The following is a 22,129-nucleotide window of genomic DNA, read 5'->3' on the forward strand; positions in this document are numbered from 1 at the left end:
ACCCAGCTGGGCTTGAATTGCCTCTTTCAATTTAAGTTGTGGAAAAACTTTAAACCATCTCTCTAAAGTCATATAATGGATTCAGGAACCAAGTCTGTGCTGATTGCTCATTCACACCAATCAGTAGCCCTGAGGATTCATAGAAATACGTGTTTTGGTGGAAAAATGAGTCATTCCATCAACACACAGCTGGACTATCACACCCAGAGCACAATGGCAATGTGAAAATCTGAGTGGAACACAAAGAATCTATATCTGAACAAGAGTTCACACTCTTCCTGTCCTGTTGCATTGTGAAATGGAAACATCTTTTCCTGGGAAAGGGGCCAAATTCCACAAATCAAATGGTTTTGCTTAGATGTGTACAGCTGCTAAACACTTATTGTTTTTATTGAGTGTCTTGTTTTAAAGATCTGGTCTTAGTTCCAACTGGAAAGTTGAAAGGAAGGGCAGGGGGGATCGATTCTCTTGTGAGCAACAGAATGAGTTTAACAGAAAGTTTTCTCTAACACCAGTTCTTGACTGGTTCAAGTGCATGAAAGGGAAAAGGGTTATGTACATGGTTATAACACAATGGTGTGTTAACCATTCTGACTTGTCCCTTTGTATGTATGAACATACTTCATCCTCAAAACAACCTTAGTATTTTTTTTGTTATTCTTACCCAAGGATATTTTTTCCATTGCTTTTCAGAGAGAGTGGAAGGGAGAGAGAGACACTGATTGGTTGTGAGAGAGACATATTGATTGGTTGCAATCCCGCACATGCCCCGACCAGGGCGGGGGGGGGGGGGGGGATTGACCTTGCAACTGGGGTCTGTGCCCTTGACCCGAATCAAACCCAAGACCCTTCAGTCCGTGGGCAGAGACTCTAACCACTGAGCCAAAACAGCTAGGGCCTTAGCTGTTTCAGGTGTACAACATCATGATTTGATATTTGTATATATTGTGAGATGGTCGCCACAATAAGTCTAGTTAACATCTACTATACATAGTTACTGCATTTTTTTCCTTGTGATGAGAACTTTTAAGATTTACTCTCTTAGAAATTTTCAAATATGCAAGAAAGTAAAGTCTTATTAAATTTAGTGATTTCTCCCTTTGTCATCATCTCTTCCCCTCTCCCCCTCCCCCCCCCTTCCCCCGTCCCTCTGCAATTTGTTGGTTGGAGAAACTGGGTTGTTTGACCTGCGGAAGCCCCCGCCCCTGGATTTTGCTGATTGCATTCTTACAGTGCTGTTTAATATATTTCCCTGACCCCTATATTTCCTCTAAACTGGTAGTTAGATCTGGACGTTTGATCAGATTCAAGTTTGATTGTTTTGTTTTTGTCAAGAATACTTCACAAGTGTTGGTGTATATTTCCTATTATATCACACTCAGAAACATAATGTCAACCCTATCTCTTTTTGTGATGTTAAGATTAATGAGTGAGCCCAGCCAGGCGTGGCTCAGCGGTTGAGCATCAACCTAAGATCCAGGTGATCAGGGTTCGATTCCTGGTCAGGGCACATGCCCGGGCTGCGGGCTCGATCAATGACTCATCATTGATGTTTCTCTCTCTCTCTCTCTCTCTCTCTCCTTTCCTCTCTCTGAAATCAATAAAGATATATTAAAAAAAAAAAAAGATTAATGAATGAGTGGCAGGGGGTGGGGGGTACCATTTTCTTGAATATGTTTTCAGTAAACAAAAGAAGAAATGAACTGTTTCTCCCCACCCCCCAAAAAGATTAATGAGTGGGTTTAGGTATTCTTAGCCTGATACGATGGTTATAGAATTCCCCATCCGTTTCCACCTATAGTTCTAGCAGGCATTAATATTCATTATCTAGATCATTATTTCACTAGAGGCTGTAAAATGGTGACATTCTAACTTTATCATTCTTTCTTCATTTATGAGCTGAAATTATTGTTATTATTTTTAATCCTCACCTGAGGATATTTTTTCCATTGCTTTTCAGAGAGAGTGGAAGGGAGAGAGAGAGAGAAAGAGAGAGAGAGAGAGAGAGAGAGAGAGAGAAACATTGTTGTGAGAGAGACATCAATTGGTTGCCTCCCCATGCTCCCTGAACGAGACCCCGGGGCCAGGATCAAGCCTGCAACCGAGGTATGTGCCCTTGGCCAGAATCAAACCCAGGACCCTTGAGTCCGTGGGCTGCTGCTCTAACCAGCAAAACCAGCTAGGGCAAGCTGAAATTATTTTATAAAATAAGAACTTTTCCTCACCAATGATTTGGTTACCCCAAGGTACAATTCAAACAGAAAAGGCAGGATAAATGCTCAGTTATTTCCCTTCATTTCCAGTTTTCAAAATAATATGTTGGTTCTCAAGTATTTTCTAAAGGTGATTTCTGGGGAGTTTTTTGTTTGTTTAGCATCATTATGAACTCATGAATTTAAACATATTTGATGTATATTAACTGAAAAGTAAATTAGCATTGGTTTTCTATGCACACTTTTCTACCTATATAAAGAATTATAAATGAATAAACTAACATCAGGAATGTTCGTTTTGAAAAGCATCATCCAGGGAATAGCATAGAATTAGTACATATTTAATCCAATCTTCCATGGTTTTTATATCTGTATTATTATATAATGAAAATTGTAATATTTGAGACTTCTCCTTCTCCCTCATTCTCTACATGTTATCAATTGCCAAGCCTTATCGACATCCCCTCCTGTAGAGCTCTCCCACCAGATCTCTTCCTTCTATATACATTATACTGCTTTAATTCAGATGGTCATCTTCTCTTGCTGTGACTATTGCAGTAGCTCCTAATAGAGCTCCCTGATTCTAGTCTCAGCCCCTCCCAAACTATTATTTACATTCCCTCAAATCAATTTTCTTTGTAAAATTCAGATCAGTTCCTCTTCCTCTTTTGGCTACAATGCTTAAGTAGTGCCTTATAAACCTTTAAAATACAGTCCAGACCTCTTAGCATGACTTCCATGATGCACTGTAATTAGGCAACTTTTTACTGCCCAGCCTCACCTTTAGCCTCTCTGCCTCCAAACATCTTATATTTTAGCCTCTATAAGATATTTGCCATGGCAAATAGCCATGTGGGCTCAGGCATCCTCATGCCTTTACCAAGATCTTTCCTCTGCTTAGAATCCCAAACCCCAGCTACCATTTCGTTTGGCAAATGCCACAGCTCAGCTCCTCTGAAATGTCTCCTGAAGCACTCTTTCCCCTGTGCTATCATTGCTCATTATATATGATGCCGTTTATGATTGTTATCCCATTAAATTGTAGTTGTTGAGGGATATGTCTAGCTCTCATATTAGACTCTAAGTTACTGATAGCAAGGACCATGTCTTTCCATCTTTGGGTCCCCATCTCCTGGTACTGAGACTGGCACTTGATAAACCCTTGTTAAATGTTTGTTTGAATGAATGATGTTAAAAAGGATTTTTCTGAAGTACTATAAGGTCTCAAAGGACTTTTTTTAAAGTATCAAAAATTAGTTTCATAGACTCACTGAATGTCAGAACTGGAAGGAACCTTAGAAATCATTTACCCCTGCCCTACTGGCGTGGCTCAGCGGTTGATCCAGGAGATCCTGGTTGGATTCCCAGTCAGGGTGCATGCCGGGGTTGCGGGCTCCATCCCCAGTAGGGGGTGTGCAGGAGGCAGCCGATCAGTGACTCTCATCATCGATGTTTTTCTCTCTCTCTCCCTTCCTCTCTCTGAAATCAATACATTTTTTTTTTTTTTTAATCATCTACTGTTTTTTCATTTACAGATGAAAAAACTAAGAACTAAGAGAGGTGAAAACTAAGAGAAGTAAAGCCATTCACTTGAAATCACACACCAATTTGGAGGTAGAGCCATGAATTGTGTATTATATAAATTATATCTCAATAAGGCTGGGGTTTAACAATTTTTTTGAGCAGTTTTAAAAGCTGTTTTTAGAAAACCAAAGGAAGAAAAAAATAAGTTAGTCAATGGGACAAGAAATAAATAAAAATAATACAGCCTCACATAAAGGCTACAAGGGAAAACCTCGAGGACAGCAGAGCTAGATCCTGCAGGGTTCAAATAAAATAAGAAAAGGAGAGCTAATTGGTAGAATATGGAGTCTATTAGTGACTTTTAAATGCTCTTTTGGTAGAGAGAAAGCCAAATTTTTGCATAAACTGCAGGCGTTTAAGGACTGAATTGGGGGTCAGAGATCCGTAGCAGCAGTTCTACAAAACAATGGCATTTGAACCGGAGAAAACAGATGGGCCCAACCTCGAGGAGACAGGAAGGTAAAGCCAATTAAGGCTGCAGCTTTTGTTTGTGTTTGTTTTTTATTTGTAGGATAAAAGGCCAGTCAGTGTGTGTTGAAGGTGAAGGAGGAGGGGAAGCTTTATGGTACTTTCATTAATGTATTTTCTTGATGTTTTCTGTGTGTTAGCCTGAATCACTGCTTCCTTGAGATTTGAAACTAACACTCACCCCATAGCAAACCTGCTGTGTCTTGTGAATGGTTTCTAGCACCAAATGATGCATAAATTAGCACTTAATAAAAATGTTTTATTGTTTTCTGGTTCAGGAAACCTACCCTATATATTAATGCTTGAGGGAGAAAGGAAGGAATTTTTCAGGAAGAGAAATATACAAACATTGTAGGCACTTTCCATATATGTCAGAGGGACAAGAATAGTGCCTATAAATCTGGAGCGAAAAACCTGTGGCAACTGTGAGCCAGCTGCCGAGGACTGGTTTTCCGAGGCCGGATGGTTTGTTTCCCAAACGTTTATTATTAACAAAACACACTGTCTCCCTAGGATCTCTCCCAGCTCGGATCCAAAACTGAATGGAACATGTTACACACTGCAGCCCCTCACACCTTGCTGAATCTTCAAAATATAAACTGACAAGACTTAAGGCAGAACCACTGTAAGAGACGAGCAGTGCCTGGCTACCCACCCCTCAGCCCTGCACTTTCACATTTCCTCCCTCCCTCCCTCCTCCTTTTTACCTAGAGACCCCCGTGAACCGTTCCCCACTCTTCCAGAAAGTAGTGGCAATCTTCCCTGACCCCCACTTTGTATGGGAAACTGTTTATGCATCTGTCTCTCCTGCTACGCTCGGAATTTCTCAATAGGAAGGACTGAGCTTAATTCATCCTTGAAGTCCCCAGCCCAGTAGCTGGCTGGAGGTAAGTAGTCACACTTTGTTGAACACATGGGCGGATGGGGGAATCTGATAGGGTGCTATGAGATTCCAGCTGCTGACATGGTTGCATCCTGGTGTTCTTTTTCTGGGCCAAAGGGTTGTTTGTTTCCACCTCTCTATCCCTTTTGCAGACTGCCTCAGCAGCTGAAAGCACACAATGAAACAGTGTGTCTTTCAGCAAATAGGGTGAGCAATGGAAAACGCAAAGCTTCAACCCTGAATGCAAGCGATGGCATGCTGAATGCAGTTCTAAACGAAGGGAAACTGCTTAGTTTGGCTGAAATGAAGGACTCGAAGGATTGTTTCGCTCCAGTTTTGGGAGTCCTTGTTGATAAAGCTAGTTCGCCAAGGCTTAGCACGCCCCCTGTTGGATTTAGCTGGCATTTTGGTAAGAAGAGGAACAGGAGAGAAACTTGTTGATGCAGATCTTTTCTTGGACATAGGTATGTAGGGGTAGGGCCCTTTCTGCAAAGTTCTCTGTTAACGAGGCACCAAATGAGTCATGTATTTACTAGACTATCACTGGAACATAATTTGACTCATCTCAAATATGTCATTCCTTTTTGAAGAGTAGAAATATTTTCCTGATGGGAAAGTCAAAATGGCATGGACTTAATTCCTTTTAGCAAGCATGCAACCACAAAAATCAAGTCAACCACTAAAATTCCTCTTCAGCACCCCCTCCAAGTGAGGTTTAAATTGTAATTTGTAAATGTCCACTGATAGAGAACTGGTTAAATAAGTATAGGGCATCTATACTTTGGAAAACAAGACAGCTCTACATGTACTGATATGGAACAATCTCCAAGATATTTTAGTAACAGAAAAAAAGAAAATTGATGAGCAATATATATATTTGATCATATATTCAGAGACTTTCTATAGAAGACTCCACAAGAAAATAGTAACAGTTGTCTCCTGGGAAAGAAATTAGTTGCTGCAGTCAGGAGTAGAAAGAAAACTTCTTTTCACTATATATATATATTTTTGTGTGTGTGTGTGCTAGTCACAATTTGTATCTTGTGTGTCACTGGTGAAAATAATCTAACCAATTAAAAAAGTAAGAACCTTATGAAGGTCCCGTAAGATTCTCTACTGTCATTCTTCTTTTTTTCTAGAAGTCTTATCAATCCTCAATGGAAGCAACTTAAACTGTCCAAATACATTTTCTTTTAAACTCTAAAATAAATTGGTAAGGTGGGTAATCTGTCAGGTCTAGCAGATATTTATATGTTATATATGATTTTATATACCAGTTATGATTTTATATACCAGTTCATCCTACTTGAAACTCAAACAAGAAAGCTATTTGTTTCTGAGAAAACAGCTATTGAAGTGCCAGGGGAACTATTTTTTCCAATAGTCATTGGGACTATCCCAGACTATCCCAGACAGCGAGCTCTCCAGCTCCTTCCTGGCTTGGTGGGTTTTCCAACTGGATCGATGGAGCCTCGGGTTTCCACCAAGCAGTTTTTCACTGTTCCTAAAGATAATGAATGCCAGACTAGAATAGATCTTTTGCCAAGACCATCATCTATCCAGCTGGGGAAACCCAAGCTTGGTTTCTTAACTAGGGAAAAGGTTTGAAGCTTTTCTGGGGGAAAGGGAGATGGTGCTGCTCCAGCAAACTCACAGCTCCAGGGCTGTGCTAGAGAGCAAAATGGGGTGGCATGGGCTGCCTCTCTTTCCCTGGACTCCTGAGCAAAGGGCCCTCCTTGGTCCTGCTCCTTGGTACCCATTATGGTTGAAAATATGTCTGTAGTTAAACTTCAGGCCAAAAGGCTCAAAACCAGCACATGTGGGTGGCCACGGGTGCCCACCCTGTCCTAATGAAAGGTACAGTGCTAAGGTAGAAAGTGTGTGAGCGCCAAGCCAATGCTACCTTGCAGGTAACCTCTGGCAGGTCACTTGCCTTCCCCAGGTCCTCCTGTCCCCCATGTCAAACGAGAAGGTGGAGACTGATGATCTCTGATTGCTCAGCGCTACGGCTGGGGTGGTTAGAGGCCCCTTGGAAAAGATTGTGGATCCTTCCCTTTCAAAAACTGGGCACAGGCCAATATAATACAATGTTTCGCATATAAGTTCAGGATCTCGTGTTCTACCTGACTTCCCGCTCTAGAACTTAAAAGGCTGAGGCAGGTTTGCAGGTGAGCGGAGAGGGAAAAGGAGAGCAACACTCTAGGACCTGTTTCCTCTCAGCTAACATTCCTCCGCCGCAGTCCCGCTCTCACCGCCTCCGCTGCCAGCCGAGGCCCTAGCCTCCCGCTCCAACTATTCCAACCATCCTGGGGAAGGGTGGGGCGCTAGGCTCCTGGGTCCCCCCTCGGTTGTCCCCCCCCCTCCCGCGCCCCCATCATCGGTCTTCCCTTTTGCCCAGGTCCCTCCTTTTCTGGGACGGGGCCAGCCAATGGGCGACGAGACTCCGGGTTTGGCTTGGGAGCTGGGGAGCTCAAAGATCCCCCGCCCCACAGTTCTGGCCGCGGTCCCGGGGCGCACGGACGTGGCTCGAGTTTCCTCCGCTCTCCGAGCGCTCTGGTTCTCCCCCCTCCCGCTCTTCCTCCTCTCCCGGTCTCCCGCTCCAGCTTCAGCTGCACCCGGCGGGCCCCGCAACGGCTCCGGGTAGCCATGGAGGACACCCAGCTCCATATCGTCGAGCAGCCGCTTTCCGGGTACCCTGACGCCGAGGACCCGGGGTCCTCCCTCATGCGGGCGCCGGCGGCGGAGGAGCCGTCGGGGGCCGGCTCCGAGGAGCTGATCAAATCGGACCAGGTGAACGGCGTGTTGGTACTGAGCCTTCTGGACAAAATCATCGGCGCCGTCGACCAGATCCAGCTGACCCAAGCCCAGCTGGAGGAGCGGCAGGCGGAGATGGAGGGCGCCGTGCAGAGCATCCAGGGGGAGCTGAGCAAGCTGGGCAAGGCGCACGCCACCACCAGCAACACCGTGAGCAAGCTGCTGGAGAAGGTGCGCAAGGTCAGCGTCAACGTGAAGACCGTGCGCGGCAGCCTGGAGCGCCAGGCCGGCCAGATCAAGAAGCTGGAGGTCAACGAGGCCGAGCTGCTGCGGCGCCGCAACTTTAAAGTTATGATCTACCAGGTGAGCTGGCGGAGCGGACCTCGTCCCGAGCTCCCTGCCCGGCCCGCAGTCTCAGGCCCCAGGCTTGGGGTGGGGGAACCTGCCCTAGGAGCAGCGCGGCTCTCCCGCCAGCCTGTCCCAGCCCGGGGCACCCACCTTCCTTCGGGGAGTGCTGCTGGGGTGGGGTGGGGCGAGGTGAGCAGCGGATTCCTGGAGCGTGCATTGGGGCGCGCGCTCTGTACCCCGCGCTTCCCCACCCAAGCCCCCTCCCTACGGTGGCAAACACGTAGTGGAACCGAGTTAGGGGGGCTGGACTCGGGGGACACGGTTCCCTGCAGACCGCTCCTAAGTTGGCTCTGTCCAAAGTCTTTCTACTCTGAGGAAGTTTGGGGGAAAGCCGGAGGTCCTTGGCGGCATTTGGGACCCGCTGTAAACGGACACTGGCGGCGCGGCCCGGGTTTGGGGCCTCAGGCGCTGCCCGCCCGATATAGCGGGTGATTCAGGGCCCAGGCACGCACCAGCGTGGGCAGCGCCTGGCGAGAGGGACGCCACGAGCCAGCACACCCCCGCAGACCCCGCACCCCCGCCTCAGCCTTGGCTACCTACCGTGTCCCCTCGGTGCGATCTGCCCCTGGCTTCCCTGCTCTTTCAGGTCCTTGGGGAAACCCTAGCCGGCTGCGCGCCCGTCCCCTTGGCGCGATGGAAGCCGGCAGGCTGGGGTGGGCGTGGGTGGGTGGGGAGGGCAAGAGGGCCTGCTGGAGGGGAGCGGCCAGCCCCCGCGGGGCCGGGTGGTCTGGGCGCGGTGAATCACCGCGCATACCTGCGGGGGCGGGGGAGGGGCCGGGGCGCGGGCCGCGGGCAGCGAGCGCGCCCCAGGCTCCGCCCAGGCCACTTGGAGCTGCCTTTGCACCTCTCCCCGTTCCTCCCGCCAGGATAAAAATGCAGTTTTTGTAAATTAACCCCAAATAAACCTGCCCCTCTCCACTCCCCCTCCCCAATCCCATTAAGGCGGGCCTCAGCGGAGGGCTCGGTGATCTTTGCCTGGGTGGGAACGCGCCCAGCCTCACCTCTTCTCTGCTTCCCGCAGGCCTGGTTGATGTTCCTACCCCGAGGAGGTGAGATCGTGGGGGTGGAGGGGTAAGCTGTGCTCCTCTTCCCCTTCCTCTCACGATCAAAAGGAGTGGAAAGAAAAGGCAGGCTAACCCAGCCTGTGTGGCTCAGTAGGTTGAGCATAGTCCCAAGCACCAAGAGGTTGCCAGTTCAAGTCTGGATCAGGGAACGTGCGATGCTTCTATCTCTCCCTCTCTCTCTTGGTCTCCTTCCTAGAAGAAGCTAAGAAAGATGCAGGTGCAGATTGGGATGAGTGTTTGGAGACAGTAGACACTGGGAGGTGGGTGAGCTGGCACTTATCAGAGGAGGTGACGGTGGGACAGAGGCAGAGTGGCACCCGCTCTCCCCCACCCAGAGACGCCTTCCAAGAGGGGCACTTGGCCTTTAAAAAGCTTTGCTTCTCCCCAAACAGCACTATCTGGTAGAAAATATTTGTAGAAAATGTTTGCCCAGAATTGTTTCCACTTGATCTAACTGCTTGGAGGAAGCAGAATGTGTGTGTGTGTGATTTTTAAAGAGATCTACCTAACACTGAGGGGCATCAAAGGAAGGAGAACAGGCCAGGGGAGCACACCAGCTTTATTGTTTCTACCTGGTTTGGTAGAGGGTTGCTGGGAGGGCTGAATGGGCGACCCTTCTCACTTTAAATGTCCCAGACTATAGAACCTGGACAAATTCTTGGTCTTGGAGTAAACCTCCCTGTGTCAAAGATGGAGATTCTGAAAGGATGAGTATGGAGGGAGAAAGACCCGTGCCGAGGCCAATGGCCTCGCTCTGTTATTCCCTCTCAGCCGTTAGCAGGGATCGGTGGCTGTATATTGTGAGCCTGTTGGGGGACAAGTCTAATCTCAGGGTGGCTTTGACTGCATCTGTACTAACCCAGGGCCAGTGAGAAACAGAGAGTTGAGCTAGAAGGAATAGCTGAAGCCCCCAACCGTCACTGAGCCCCCAACCGTCAGGGGAAATAACTAAGAACTAAAGTGGTCCCAACTCTGAGAGGAGCTCAGAAGTAAAGAAAAGATTCCAGCAACAAGGGTGGGGCTCAGGGAAGCAGAACTTCCCTGAGCTGCGGGGCAGATGTTCCAGGTGGGGGCAAGCGGGTGGGGTACTCAGATGCTGGAGGAAGGCAGAGGCTGCTCCTCCCTGAGGTCTTCAGGCCTGGGAAGAAAATGAGGTAAAAATAGCTCTGTGCCTTGGCAGACCTAATAGGGAAGACGGGGGCGGCAACGTTTATGGTAAAATCAGGCTGTTGGGGTAGGATGCTTGCGTCTGGGGAAAGGCCTCTCAGGATGGTGTGAGTTCTCCAGCGTGGGAACAGGGGAGGAGATTCTGCATTACCCGCTGCAGATGTGGGAGGTGATGATATAGCAAGGGGGGCAGGGTGGAGGGAAGCCTGGAAGGGTGGGAAGGCCCCAGCTGTGGGATCAGGTCATCTGGCCTCCCACTCGTTCTTCCTGGGGAATAATGGAGGGAATCCCTTTGTGTGGCCCCACCCCAGATTCAGGAAACTGTTAGACGTAATGACATCACAGGTTAGGCTTGTATTTGACCACACACACACACACACACACACACACACACATGAAATTCAGCCCCTTCCTGGCATATCCCTGTCTCCCAAACAAAAAGTAGCAGTTTGGCACCCCATCCGATCAGGTGACACCTAGCTAGGCTACAGTTAATGAACGAGAGAAGTGAATTCTACTCGTGGTTTGGCGTCACTGGATTGAGAACTGCTGGGGAGATCAGGCAGATTGTAGGCACCATGCAAACAGGAGGAGCTGTGATCATTGAAGAGTCAGTTCTCCCAGACAAGAATTTGGATGTTATTAGAGTTCTTTTAGAATCCAGAAAGGGAGACTAAAATGGAAATAAATGTTTTCTGGAGCCATTTTGATGAGGCAGTTAGTGACCTACACATGGACCTATCAGACCTGCTCCAAGTGCTTGAAATTAGGACAAGGAAACATTTAAAGGATCAAGCCAATCATGGGCATTAAAGGGGAGGACACCAGGGCTGGAATGAGGGCTTGGTGACTTCTCCCCAAATCCTAACCCAACCTATGGCTCCTTCCTGGATAGAAGGCAAATGAAAGCTACCTTGTTCCAGAAGCCTAAAACTTTGTCAAAAAAATATTCCCAGCCTGGGGTTCTGGTCTTTCCCATCTCCCTTAGCCTAGTGGCCATGGAGAGATTGCTTATCATACTTTCCCCCCAAAAGCTGAATTGGATTGTTTTTCCTGGTCACTGGGTCGAAAACAAGGAGAGCATTTTTAGGGGAATTTCTAAGACTAAAGGAAATCATGCTCTTTGTTCTATTTTTTGTTGTTGTTGTTGTTAGTAAATAAAGTCGGTTGAAAGGTCAGAGTCAAAAAGGGAGATGGCACAGGTGGGCAGCTGGTAGGGAGAGGAGAAAGATTATTGTTGTTAGGCAAGCAACCTCAGAGATGAGTCGTGGTTTGTTCCATTTTTAAAAATCAGACCATAGTGAGTGTTGCATCATTTTGTCATGTTAGACCTTTTGAGCTGGAAGATGTTTCAGAAATAATCAACTTCAGTTTCTTCATTTTGTAGCTGAGGAAACTGAGGCCCAGAAAGGGGCAGTCACTTGCCTATTGTCACTCAAGTGATTGGGGGTCAAAGCTGAGGTCAGAACCCTGGTGTACCCCACCCCTTCTGCTACACTTTCTGCTCCCGGCCTCCTACTCCCATTCCTGGGCTCTGCAGCAGAAGCCGGAGTGGCGGCTCGGCCCTAACAGAGGGTTAGTTCTGGCTCCTTCATTCTCTGAGGGAGATAGTTTCACAGTCCTGACACTGGGACTGCTTTGTGCGTGCGTGCGTGCGTGTGTGTGTGTGTATGTATGTGCAGTGGTGGCTAACAGTGGCTAAGGTTGGTGGCCTTTAGCTGCTCAGCCTCATAGTGCTGAAGAAGAGGCCATGTGTGACCACCTGGCCCAATGACGGTGGGAATGGGGGAGTGGGGAGAGGACAGTAGGTGTAAGGACTGGAGCTCCCTGGCCAGTGTGGGTGTCCCCTGGCATGGCCACTGCATCTGGCCCAAAGAGGACCATGTTATCCCCTGTCTGCTGAGCCTTCCTGCCACTCCAGCCTTCTCCCTGCACCCCACAGGGCAGGTTGGCTCCTGCTGCTTTGTGTTTTTGTGGCTGCAAGCCTTTACTCAGCACTGCTGTCACCGGCGTCTGGTAGTGGCCCCAATTGTCCCTCTCCCCTGACTTCTCCTGATTGTCCAAAGCATGAGTGGCAGCTCAGCCCCTCAAGAGGGAGAGTTGGGAGCTGCCGCTGGGTGCTCCAGAATGTAGGCCCATGTGTCATAAAAACAGCTTGGGTTTTTACCCTAATTTTTCTGTGCACCTTGGTGTCTGATAGCCCCAACATGGGTGGTGGGAAGAGTGGCAAGAGGGGCAGGAGGTGAGGACATGGCCAAAGGGAAATAGCCAGGAGGTCCCTCTTCCATGCCTCTCCCTCTCCTTATCCAGGGCGGCACCCTGTGCCCGCCCTGCCCAGGGGAAAAAAACGAAAACCTGGGTCAGCAGCGTCGACTCTGAAGACAGTGAAGTTGTTTGCCCTCTCTTACTCACTGGAGCCTCCCCAGTTAGAATCCAAGGACTGGCCTCTTAGAAAGCTCCTTGTCTCTTTCCGCCGCCACTCCAACCTGGTAGGGACAGAAGGTTGGAAGCCAAGGACAGGACTGGGGAAGATTCTAGAGGGAGGAAGGGAGGGGGTTCCGTTTAAATTGTGTTTATTAATTCATGGGCCTGGGTTTGTTCCACCCGTATCAGCCCCAGGGCCCTCTTGATGAAGCATTTAAAATGTGGTTTCTTTCTGTCCTAATACAGCGTGTACTCCCTCCCCCGCCCTCCTCTCCCTTCCTGACTCTGCATGCTCACCAAGGCCTCTTTCTCTCAACCCTGTCCGCACCCATTCCAAACCCTATTTAAACCCCTTTTCCTCATCTTAGCCCAAGAAGAAGCTGAATGCACCCTCTGACCTGGTCACACCCAAGATCGTGCCTTTTGACCTTCTGCCTGAGACTGAGCCCTTTGACCTGAAGCCTGATACAGTACCTGAGCTCCCACCCTTTGACCAGACGCCTAGGGCACTGCCCTATTACCCAGAGCCTGTGCCTCTGCCCACCCCAAAGGAGCCGACAGCCGGTGGGGGTGCTTAGGGTCTCCTGGGCCCCATGGGGCTGTGGGCATGGGGTGTCACTACAGTCCACCATCAGCTCACCGCTTAGTGGCGGTCAGTGCGTGATGGTCGTCGGCCTCTTCCAAGCTACTGCCCCGAGTGGGTGGGTGATGGGTATAATGAGACGCTCTTGCATTAGGCAGAGTTCAGGCAAATGTGGTGTGTGCAATGGGGTGGGAGGTGAAGGGAAGGCCCTCCCCTACTTCTTGGTTTCTGTCTTAATAGCGACACTCCAAACACTATATCTGAGCTGCACCCAATGCTGCGCTGCATGAAATTGCATGAAATTGTGCCACGGCTTCGGATTCTCCCTTCCCTCCCCCCCTCCTGCCTCCTCCTCAGGGGCAGGCCAGTTTGGCCCAATGCCTCTTTAGAGAGAGCCCTCATGAGGCCCAGGCCTGGGGTCTGTTCTGTGCCTTCTCCACCTCCCCCCCATGTAGCTGGGGAAAACATTTACACTTATTTTTTCCAGGTTTTTTTAAAATGTTTTGCAAAGAGATCCCTTATGTTTGCCAGATCCTGCCTTGGGTGGGGCATTCAAGAGCTGCCAACTCAGAGAGGCCAGAAGGGGGACATTTTAACTGGCTCTGGCTTGGATCTTCTGGGCTCCCTATGGCACAGTGTTTCTCAACTTTTTTTCTTTTTGCATAATCATCCCCCTGAGCAGTCCTTTTAGACATTTTCCCCCTAACTGTCCCCTTCCCCATGAAATTTTAATCGTACAGTTGTACTATATGTCTGCGTATGTACTGGGACTCTTTAGAGCGCCCCAAACAATTATAATATCTAAAACCCCCCTTACCCTCCAAGAATCAATTTCCATCTTGAGGACAACATCACCCCTGTTGAGAATCACACTAGAGCAGAAAAGAAGGAACCTCTGCCTTTGGTTTCTCCCACTCCCTTGTCCTGTCAGTCTGAAGTAGAGAGCCTGAGTTTGTTCTTGGTTTTTTTTTGTTTTTGTCTTTTAAATTTATCTTTATTATTGAAAGTATTACAGATGTCCACTCCCCCCACATTGGTCCCCTCTACCTTGCATCTGCCGCACCCCCAGGCCTTCCCCATACAATTGTCTGTGTCCATAGGTCATGCACATAAGAAAGAGCCTGAATTTTTAAGCCTTTCCCTTCTGTCACCTCTCTCCCGGTCTGCATCTTCTAACACCATCCCTGAGCAGGTCCTAGGTCTCCGAATTACCTTTCCAAAGTCTTCTCTGGCCATTCCCAGCCAGTTGGGGACAGAGCTGGTTTGCTCTAAGTTAAGAAAGCTCTTATGACATTGTCCAGAGCTATATGACATTGTCTTTCCTCCCTGACAAATGTGAAGTGCCTGGCCAAGGACCAGACACATATTAGGTGCTCAGTTAAATTATAATCATAAAATTTTCTAAGCCAGAGGATCTTAAGTTTATACAGCAAGTTTGAGGAGTAGTGTGGAAGAGGCTGGAAGCTTCTCTGGGGTTCCTCTAAATTCATCCTGGTTTGGTGACTTCCTGGGTCGGGGAGCTGTGTGTGCTTGGTGGGAGTGGGGGAAGCTGTGCATGCTTTTGTTCAGACCTGGTCATTAAAGGTAACTCTGGAAACCAAGCCTGTTGGGAGTGGTGGTTTTGTTTAATAAAAATGTGAAAACAGAACAAGTGGAGCCCTCCCTTCTTGCCACCCCCCTGAGGCCCTTCCTTTGGTTCAGGAGCTCTGCCAGAGAAGTAGGGTAGGACAAGGGTGCCTGGCTTGTGTCCCCAGGGTGGGGGGAGGTGCTTTGGGATTGTGTTTATGGTTGTTGTAGCAACAGGCAGATTGGGTGGGCCCAAGATGGCACTCCAAGGCTATGAGTCATAGGGGAAACCTGGCTTGGAAAGGGGGAGAAAAGAGAAAATCCATTAATGGAGGGGAAAAGTTAGTCATGGTGGTATACCCTCTCCAGAACAAACCTACTGCACATTGTTCAGGAACTTGGGTCAAATTGTTTCTTCCCCTAACAGATAGTATTCCTTGACCTACCAAGAAGGCAGCTCCTCTGGTGTAAGCCATCACTCTGGGGGAAACCTACAACGAATGGGGTTATATTCCTGGATACATATCTGGGATAGATACCCCCAAATCCAGAAATAAACCTCCCTCACTGGGATTGCTCCTCGATGTACTTGAGACCCTTCATCGGGCACTAGGAAGATGGGATTGGCTACAACAAGTTTGCAACCCTCTCCCCAGCCCTGTTCACTTCCAAGCTCAGTTGGCAAAGACCTTTATCTAGGAAGCCAGAGGCCAGGAAAACCAGCCAGCTCAGCCTTTAGGGGGTGGGGTGGAGCAGGGGGGAGAATCAGGAATGCTGGGAGTGGAGCAGGGAGACAATGTGGATTTGTTTTCCAGCAGCTGGGACTGTTTCCTGGCTATTATTCCCTGCCCATCACCCTTAATCCTTCTGAGCCCATCCACATTGTCTGAGCTTAGTGAAAGGAGGGGTTCTCCTCCACCCTTTGGTGTGGAATATGTGGGTTTTTATTCTGGGAGGCTGTAAAGGAGAGATCAGAGCTGAATTTTTTTTATTTTTTATTTTTTTGATACAGGGCTGCAGGTAAATTCTGGGTGGAGACAGATGAAGAGGTAGTGGAGAGTTAGGTTCTAGAGAGTCCTAAAATGGTGAGAGAGGATTGGAGTAGTTGACAGGGAGAACTGATTGTAAAAGGAGACCCAAAGGGCACAACTGGAACTAAGAGGAAATGCTAAGAGAGGTTGGGACCCTCCTATGCTCAGAACACGGAAAACACCCCTTCAATGCCTCTGTAAGTGGTAAAAGGCAGAGGGATGGACAGAATGAAGTAGGATGCCCACAATAGTACTAAGTGAGCTATGGCAAATAGAGACTACAAGTCCCAGCATGCCCGGTGCCTGGGTCCTCTTGCCTGCTGGGAGGTGTAGTCAAGTAATGAGAGCTTGAGGGAGCTTGATGCCCAGGTTGAGGGAAGAGGTGGGGCCAGCATTCCCTCTTTGTCCTTGCTAATGCTATTAACAGGGAGGGAAGGAAGTTGGGAGGGGTGTTCCTACTTTTCAGTGTAAACCAGGAAACTCCAGGGGGATGTGGATGAGAGGGAAAAGGAAAGAGGCTGAGAGCTGGGGAAGGAATTTCTGTAGCAGGTGGTGCAGAGATACCAAGTGGCCAACGTATGTGTATGTGTATTTGTTTGTTTATGAGAGGGCTCAGCTCACGTTGCCTCATTTTTCTCATTTGGGATTTTCTTACAATTCTGGGAAACGATCTTCAGAAAACCCTTTAGAAAAGCTGTCTCTCATTCCTTCGTCTGAAGTCTCTAAAGAGAGTCAGGGCCAGAGAGGAGACCCTGTTTATGTTCTGGGTTATGCCCTCTTTATTTTCTTTCCCTGCTAAGCCTCCCCTGCCTTCTGGTGGGAGGTGATCCTGAAATTCTGAAACTTTGGCCTGGAGTCAGGATCTTGGCAAAATCTTTCAGGAATGGAAAACAGTGCTGGTGCTAGGTCCCCTGAGAGGAAAAGGGAAGAACTGGCTCTGAGCTCCAGGATCTCAGGGAATCTGGGACCACCACCCTACTCCTAGACCCTGGAGCTCCGATCTGCGGGGGGGGGGGGGGGGGGGGGCGGCAAGAATGGAAAAGTAATCCCTCCCTTCTACTCCAAAGTAGGGAAGTCAGAACCAGAAGAAGTATCCGTGCTGGGGAAAAAATATTCCTTTAGCTGCCAGCCAGCTTTTTCCTCTTGCTACTCTGAATTTCTACATGGGTAGAGAGGGGGAAAGGCACTGGTGGAGCCAAACTGTATGAGGTCAAGGAGGGGGGCATGGACCACAGCTCTTCTACCCTAAGCCTTGTTTTGAAATGGCTTGAAGTCTGGGAAACGCACTCCCTTTACCTTGCCTTCAAGCTACCTTACTTGGGGGTCGCCTGATACTGGCTACGCGTTCATCTCCGTTCCTTGACCCCTCAACCTGAAGAAACGCTTCGCAAACCCCTTTGCTTCTACCCGGGCAATGTGTGACTTAGGACACCAGAGGGCGCTCTGGTCATTTCCAAAGCTAAGTTGTGTTCCTATGGCAAGGGAAGGGTTTGTTGTAAGAAAGGTGGCGGCGGCGCGCAAGGACGCGGTTGGAGCGCGCAAGGACAGGTTTGGAGCGCTGCAGACTTTTAACTGAAGTGCAGTTACACTCCACGCCAATCTGCGACCCGAAGCTCTGTTCCCTCCTTGCCCTGTCTGTACAGAATTATTCATTCAGCGCATTCATGGGGCGCAAACAAGGTGCCAGGCGCTGGGTATACAACCGGCAAACCAAGTCCAGGTGGATTTCATAGGTACCACGCACTCCCCACGATCACCGCCGCCCTGCCTGGGTTCACCCAGCGTCCCCCCAAGCCCCCGCCCAGCCCCACTAACCTCTTGCGCTCTGCTCTCCCTTCAGGATGAAGTGAAACTGCCGGCCAAACTGAGCATCAGCAAGTCGCTGAAAGAGTCGGATACGCTGCCGGAGAAGGAGGGCGATGAGCTGGGCGAGGGCGAGCGGCCCGAGGAGGACGCGGCCATCGAGCTGTCCTCCGACGAGGCGGTGGAGGTGGAGGAGGTGATCGAGGAGTCTCGCGCCGAGCGCATCAAGCGCAGCGGCATGCGGCGCGTGGACGACTTCAAGAAGGCCTTCTCCAAGGAGAAGATGGAGAAGACCAAGGTGCGCACCCGCGAGAACCTGGAGAAGACCCGCCTCAAGACCAAGGAGAACCTGGAGAAGACGCGGCACACGCTGGAGAAGCGCATGAACAAGCTGGGCACGCGCCTGGTGCCCACGGAGCGCCGCGAGAAGCTCAAGACCTCCCGAGACAAGCTGCGCAAGTCCTTCACCCCCGACCACGTGGTCTACGCGCGCTCCAAGACGGCCGTCTACAAGGTGCCCCCCTTCACCTTCCACGTCAAGAAGATCCGCGAGGGCGAGGTGGAGGTGCTGAAGGCCACGGAGATGGTGGAGGTGGGCAACGACGACGAGGAGGGCGGCGCCGAGCGGGGCGAGGCCCTCGACTTGCTGCGCGGCAGCAGCCCCGACGTGCACACGCTGCTGGAGATCACCGAGGAGTCGGACGCCGTGCTGGTGGACAAGAGCGACAGCGACTGACCTGACGGGGACGCTTGGGGCTCTGCCCGCGAGGCCTCGCCGCCCCGCCTCTTCTCGCCCGCGCCCTGATTCCTCCCCCCCCCCTTGAACTTTCTCTTTCGCATCCTTTCTCGGGGGCCCCAAGCGGGCTGACGACGTATTTCTAAATTGAGAACATCTTCCCCTCAAGGAGCACCCCCCCCAAGTCTTACAGATGTTAAGACGGAAGAGGTGGTGGTGGGGGGGGCAGCCTCCACAAAGAACAGCCCCAGTTTGGGCACAGCCTGGGTGGGAATGGAAAGGGGAGTGATCCATGTTCTGGTTGCTCAAGTTGGGGAGCCTAGCGGGAAAATGCTATCATTTCCACAGCGGGGGGGGCCCCCCTTGGGGCATGCTGCCTTCCCCTGACTCTCCCCCTCACACATCCAGCTGCTGTCATTCCTGCTCACTGAGCTCTTCTTTCTAATCCTGACCCCTGGAGGCTTCAAAGCCAAAATTAATGTAACGGGAAAGAGTGAAGCCTGAAGACCTTTGCGCATTGGGAGGCCCCATGCTGGAGGGACTTGAAAGCAGCTTTCGGGAGAAGGTGGCTGTGAAGGAGAGAGGGCAGCGAGTGAGCCATGAGCCTGGATGAGGGTCTAGCACAGGCTGTGTCTGCAAAGGGTCCCCATCAAGGAAGGCTGGAGCCAAGCAGAGCCCTGGGGAGCGGGGTGGGGGTGGGGGTGGGGTGGGCACACATGTTTATGCCTCTGCACACAGCAACACATGGCTATGGCTTTGGGAAGGAGAATGGGAAATAGTAGGAGATGGAAATGGGTGAAGAGAGGAGCGTTTGCCTCATTAACAGCAGGAGAAACACAGGACAAGAACCTTATCTTATTGGGGTTCTCAGGAGATGGCAGGACCATTTCAGGATAAGGTGGGATGGTGAGAAAATGGTGATCCAAAGAGAAAAGACAGGCAAGCCTCACCCCATCCCTCAACTGGGATCTGGGTGGTGCCCCTGGGGCAGTTCATTTCTCAAAGCCCAGAGAATTCGGGCCCCAGATGGGGGCAGCTCCAGGCTGTGGAGAGCTGGGAGTTATGAGGGAGGCAGATTAGAAAGAGAGCAGGGTGCTAATGGCCAGGCCACCAAGCTGAGAGCTGGAGGGGAAGTGAGGCGCGTACAGTAACTGTGTAAGGAGCAACCCAGCCTTGCTTTACTCCCGGCAGCTCCTTCTCAAGATCCTTCCCTAGAACTGGTGTAAGGCCTGCAGAACTCGCCAAGACCTTGCCCTTGTGGGTTCCTCTCCTGGATCTTTGGAGGTGAGAGGGTTGCTGCTTCCAGGTTCTCAGGATACTGAAGTCCCGCTATTCCTCCCCAGTAAATGGGGTTGTGAGAAGCAAGGACAACTTCCCTCCCTTGCAAGTCCCTTGTGGCTCACAAGTTCCCTTAAGAAGAGGCTGTAGGAGTCTTCCTTCTCCCACATCTTCCTCGGCCTTGTCTTCCCTGCTCTGCTTTTTAGAATTGCAACTAATTGCTTTAAGGGGCGAGGGAGGGGAGGAGCCTGGGGACACAAACCTTTTTTACAATACAAAGCTTTGCTCCCCCCAACCCTTTCCTTGGTTTCCTGCTCTCTTGGGAATGTTTGGAGACAAGTCAGCTGACGGAGGATGGGGATTGGGACAAGGTCCCTTGGTGCTGATGGGCTGAAGGGGCCTGAGTGGTGGGCAGATGCAGTTTCCTGCTGGCTCTGGGGAGTCTCTCATGTTGCTGTGTCCTGGTGAGCAGCCTGACCAATAAACCTGCTTTTCTAAAAGGATCTGTGTTGGATTGTAGTCTCCAAAGGCAGTTATATAGGATGAGTTACAGAGGACAGGAGGGAGCCATGAAGGGAAAGAGGGAGGGAGGGGAAAGAGAAGACTGTTTGTTTAAACTTGCCTCACTTGCTTGGAGGTGTGTGTGTTATTACCATCTTTATTGTAGAGATGAAGAAACAGAGTGACTTGTCTAAGGTCACGTAGCTGGTAAGTGGTGGAGCCGGGATTCTAAGCCAAGCATCCTGGCTCCACAGTCTAACTGTTGTAGTCTGTGCAGTCTGGATCCACTTCCCAGCTGTCAGGGCATTGCCCTCCAGAAACGCCCAGTTAACCTGAGCTCCCCCCAAATACACACCTCAGAATCATAGGCCTAGAGGAGGCAGTTTCAAGGAGAGAAAAATCAGAGGCCCTGACTCAGAGGACTGAATGTCATAAGGAAAGGATTCCAGTGCATGTTATATGCCAGGCAGAGCCACACGGCATAGTTAATTATCCCCATGACCCTGGGATGGGCACCTATTTTGTTGTTTGTGCAGCCTCTCTTCCCTGTGAGCAGTCTGCCCCATCTTCCCACAGGTTATGGATTTCCTAGAGCAATGGACTCAAATCATCATGTGAGTTCTGCCGGCATTAGAATCACCTGGGAAGGAGTGTTCCTAATAAATATGTCGTTTCTGAGGTTCTATCTCAGCTTCCTGCCACTACCTCATACAAGCTGGGTCTTTCCTAATGAGCCATACATTCTCCTTCAACTCCAAGGCCCTCAACCCCAGAGTCCAGAGTTCTAAATCCCCCAGAAAGGTTGGTTTCCCACCAAAAGAAATAGAACCTGAAAATTCAGAGACTGGGGCCAGGAAACTTCCTTCTGATTATATTAAATTTTAATCCTCCAGGATATAGAACATGCTTTACAATTTAAACACCTTCCTTTGACCAAAGGGTTAACTCCTTGGCATGGCTCACAAGTTCCCTTAAGAGTTCTGTCCCTGCTCTAGTTCTTACTGCTTTTAATATGCTCTTTAGGGAGCCTAGTGGCCAGAAATGGGCCTCAAAGTTTTAGGCCTTTGGGCCTTTGCTCAGGCTGATCCCTCTCTCTGGAATCACCTTTCCCTTCCCACCTTTCCTCTTAAACCAACCTCTTTCCCACCTCTACTCCAGTCATACTAATCACTTCCTTTTAAGGGCTCCCATAGAACTTTATGTCAATAAACATTTATAAAATGAGTAAGTGAATGAATGAATGAATTACAAGGCTCTTTCCATTGCAAGTGTCATAAACTCACCTCAAACTGGCTTCAACAGAAACAAAACAAAACAACACAACCAAAACTGAAAACAAAGAGGGAATTAGTGTAATTGAAAAAGTTCCCAGCTCAGCCAGTGCTGCTCAGTTGGTTGAATGTCATCCCATGACCCAGGTGGTCGCAGGTTTGATTCCTAGTCAGGGCACATGCCTAGGTTACAGGCTCCATCCCCAGTAGGGGGTGTGCAGGAGGCAGCCAGTTGATGTTTCTCTCTCTCTCTCCCTCTCCCTTCCTCTCTCTGAAACCAATAAAAACACATTAAAAAAAAGTTCCCAATAATAGGTCCAGGGGTGTTTGGATGCAAGTTCTAATGTAATATCATTAGGAATTTATCTCTCTTTCCCACTGCATTTGTTTCATTA

At 49.6% G+C, this 22,129-nt stretch overlaps 1 protein-coding gene across 1 annotated transcript; it reads left to right on the forward strand.

The window, feature by feature from the left end:
- Nucleotides 1–7,518: 7,518 nt before the first annotated feature.
- On the forward strand, nt 7,519–21,779 carry CAVIN1 (caveolae associated protein 1). Its single transcript, XM_016202188.2, has 2 exons — nt 7,519–8,265; nt 17,986–21,779. Exons 1-2 carry the CDS (start codon nt 7,795–7,797, stop codon nt 18,682–18,684), a joined length of 1,170 nt encoding a protein of 389 aa, XP_016057674.2. The 5' UTR covers nt 7,519–7,794; the 3' UTR covers nt 18,685–21,779.
- The last annotated feature ends 350 nt before the right edge of the window (nt 21,780–22,129 follow it).

Source organism: Miniopterus natalensis, chromosome 17 (assembly GCF_054644295.1).
Source record: "Miniopterus natalensis isolate mMinNat1 chromosome 17, mMinNat1.hap1, whole genome shotgun sequence".
NCBI classification, from domain to species: Eukaryota; Metazoa; Chordata; class Mammalia; order Chiroptera; family Miniopteridae; genus Miniopterus; species Miniopterus natalensis.

Coding starts and splice junctions, on each gene's coding strand:
- CAVIN1 (XM_016202188.2), top strand. CDS start 7,795: ATGGAGGACACCCAGCTCCATATCGTCGAGCAGCCGCTTTCCGGGTAC. Junction 8,266..17,985: donor TTAAAGTTATGATCTACCAG/GTGAGCTGGCGG, acceptor CTCTCCCTTCAG/GATGAAGTGAAACTGCCGGC.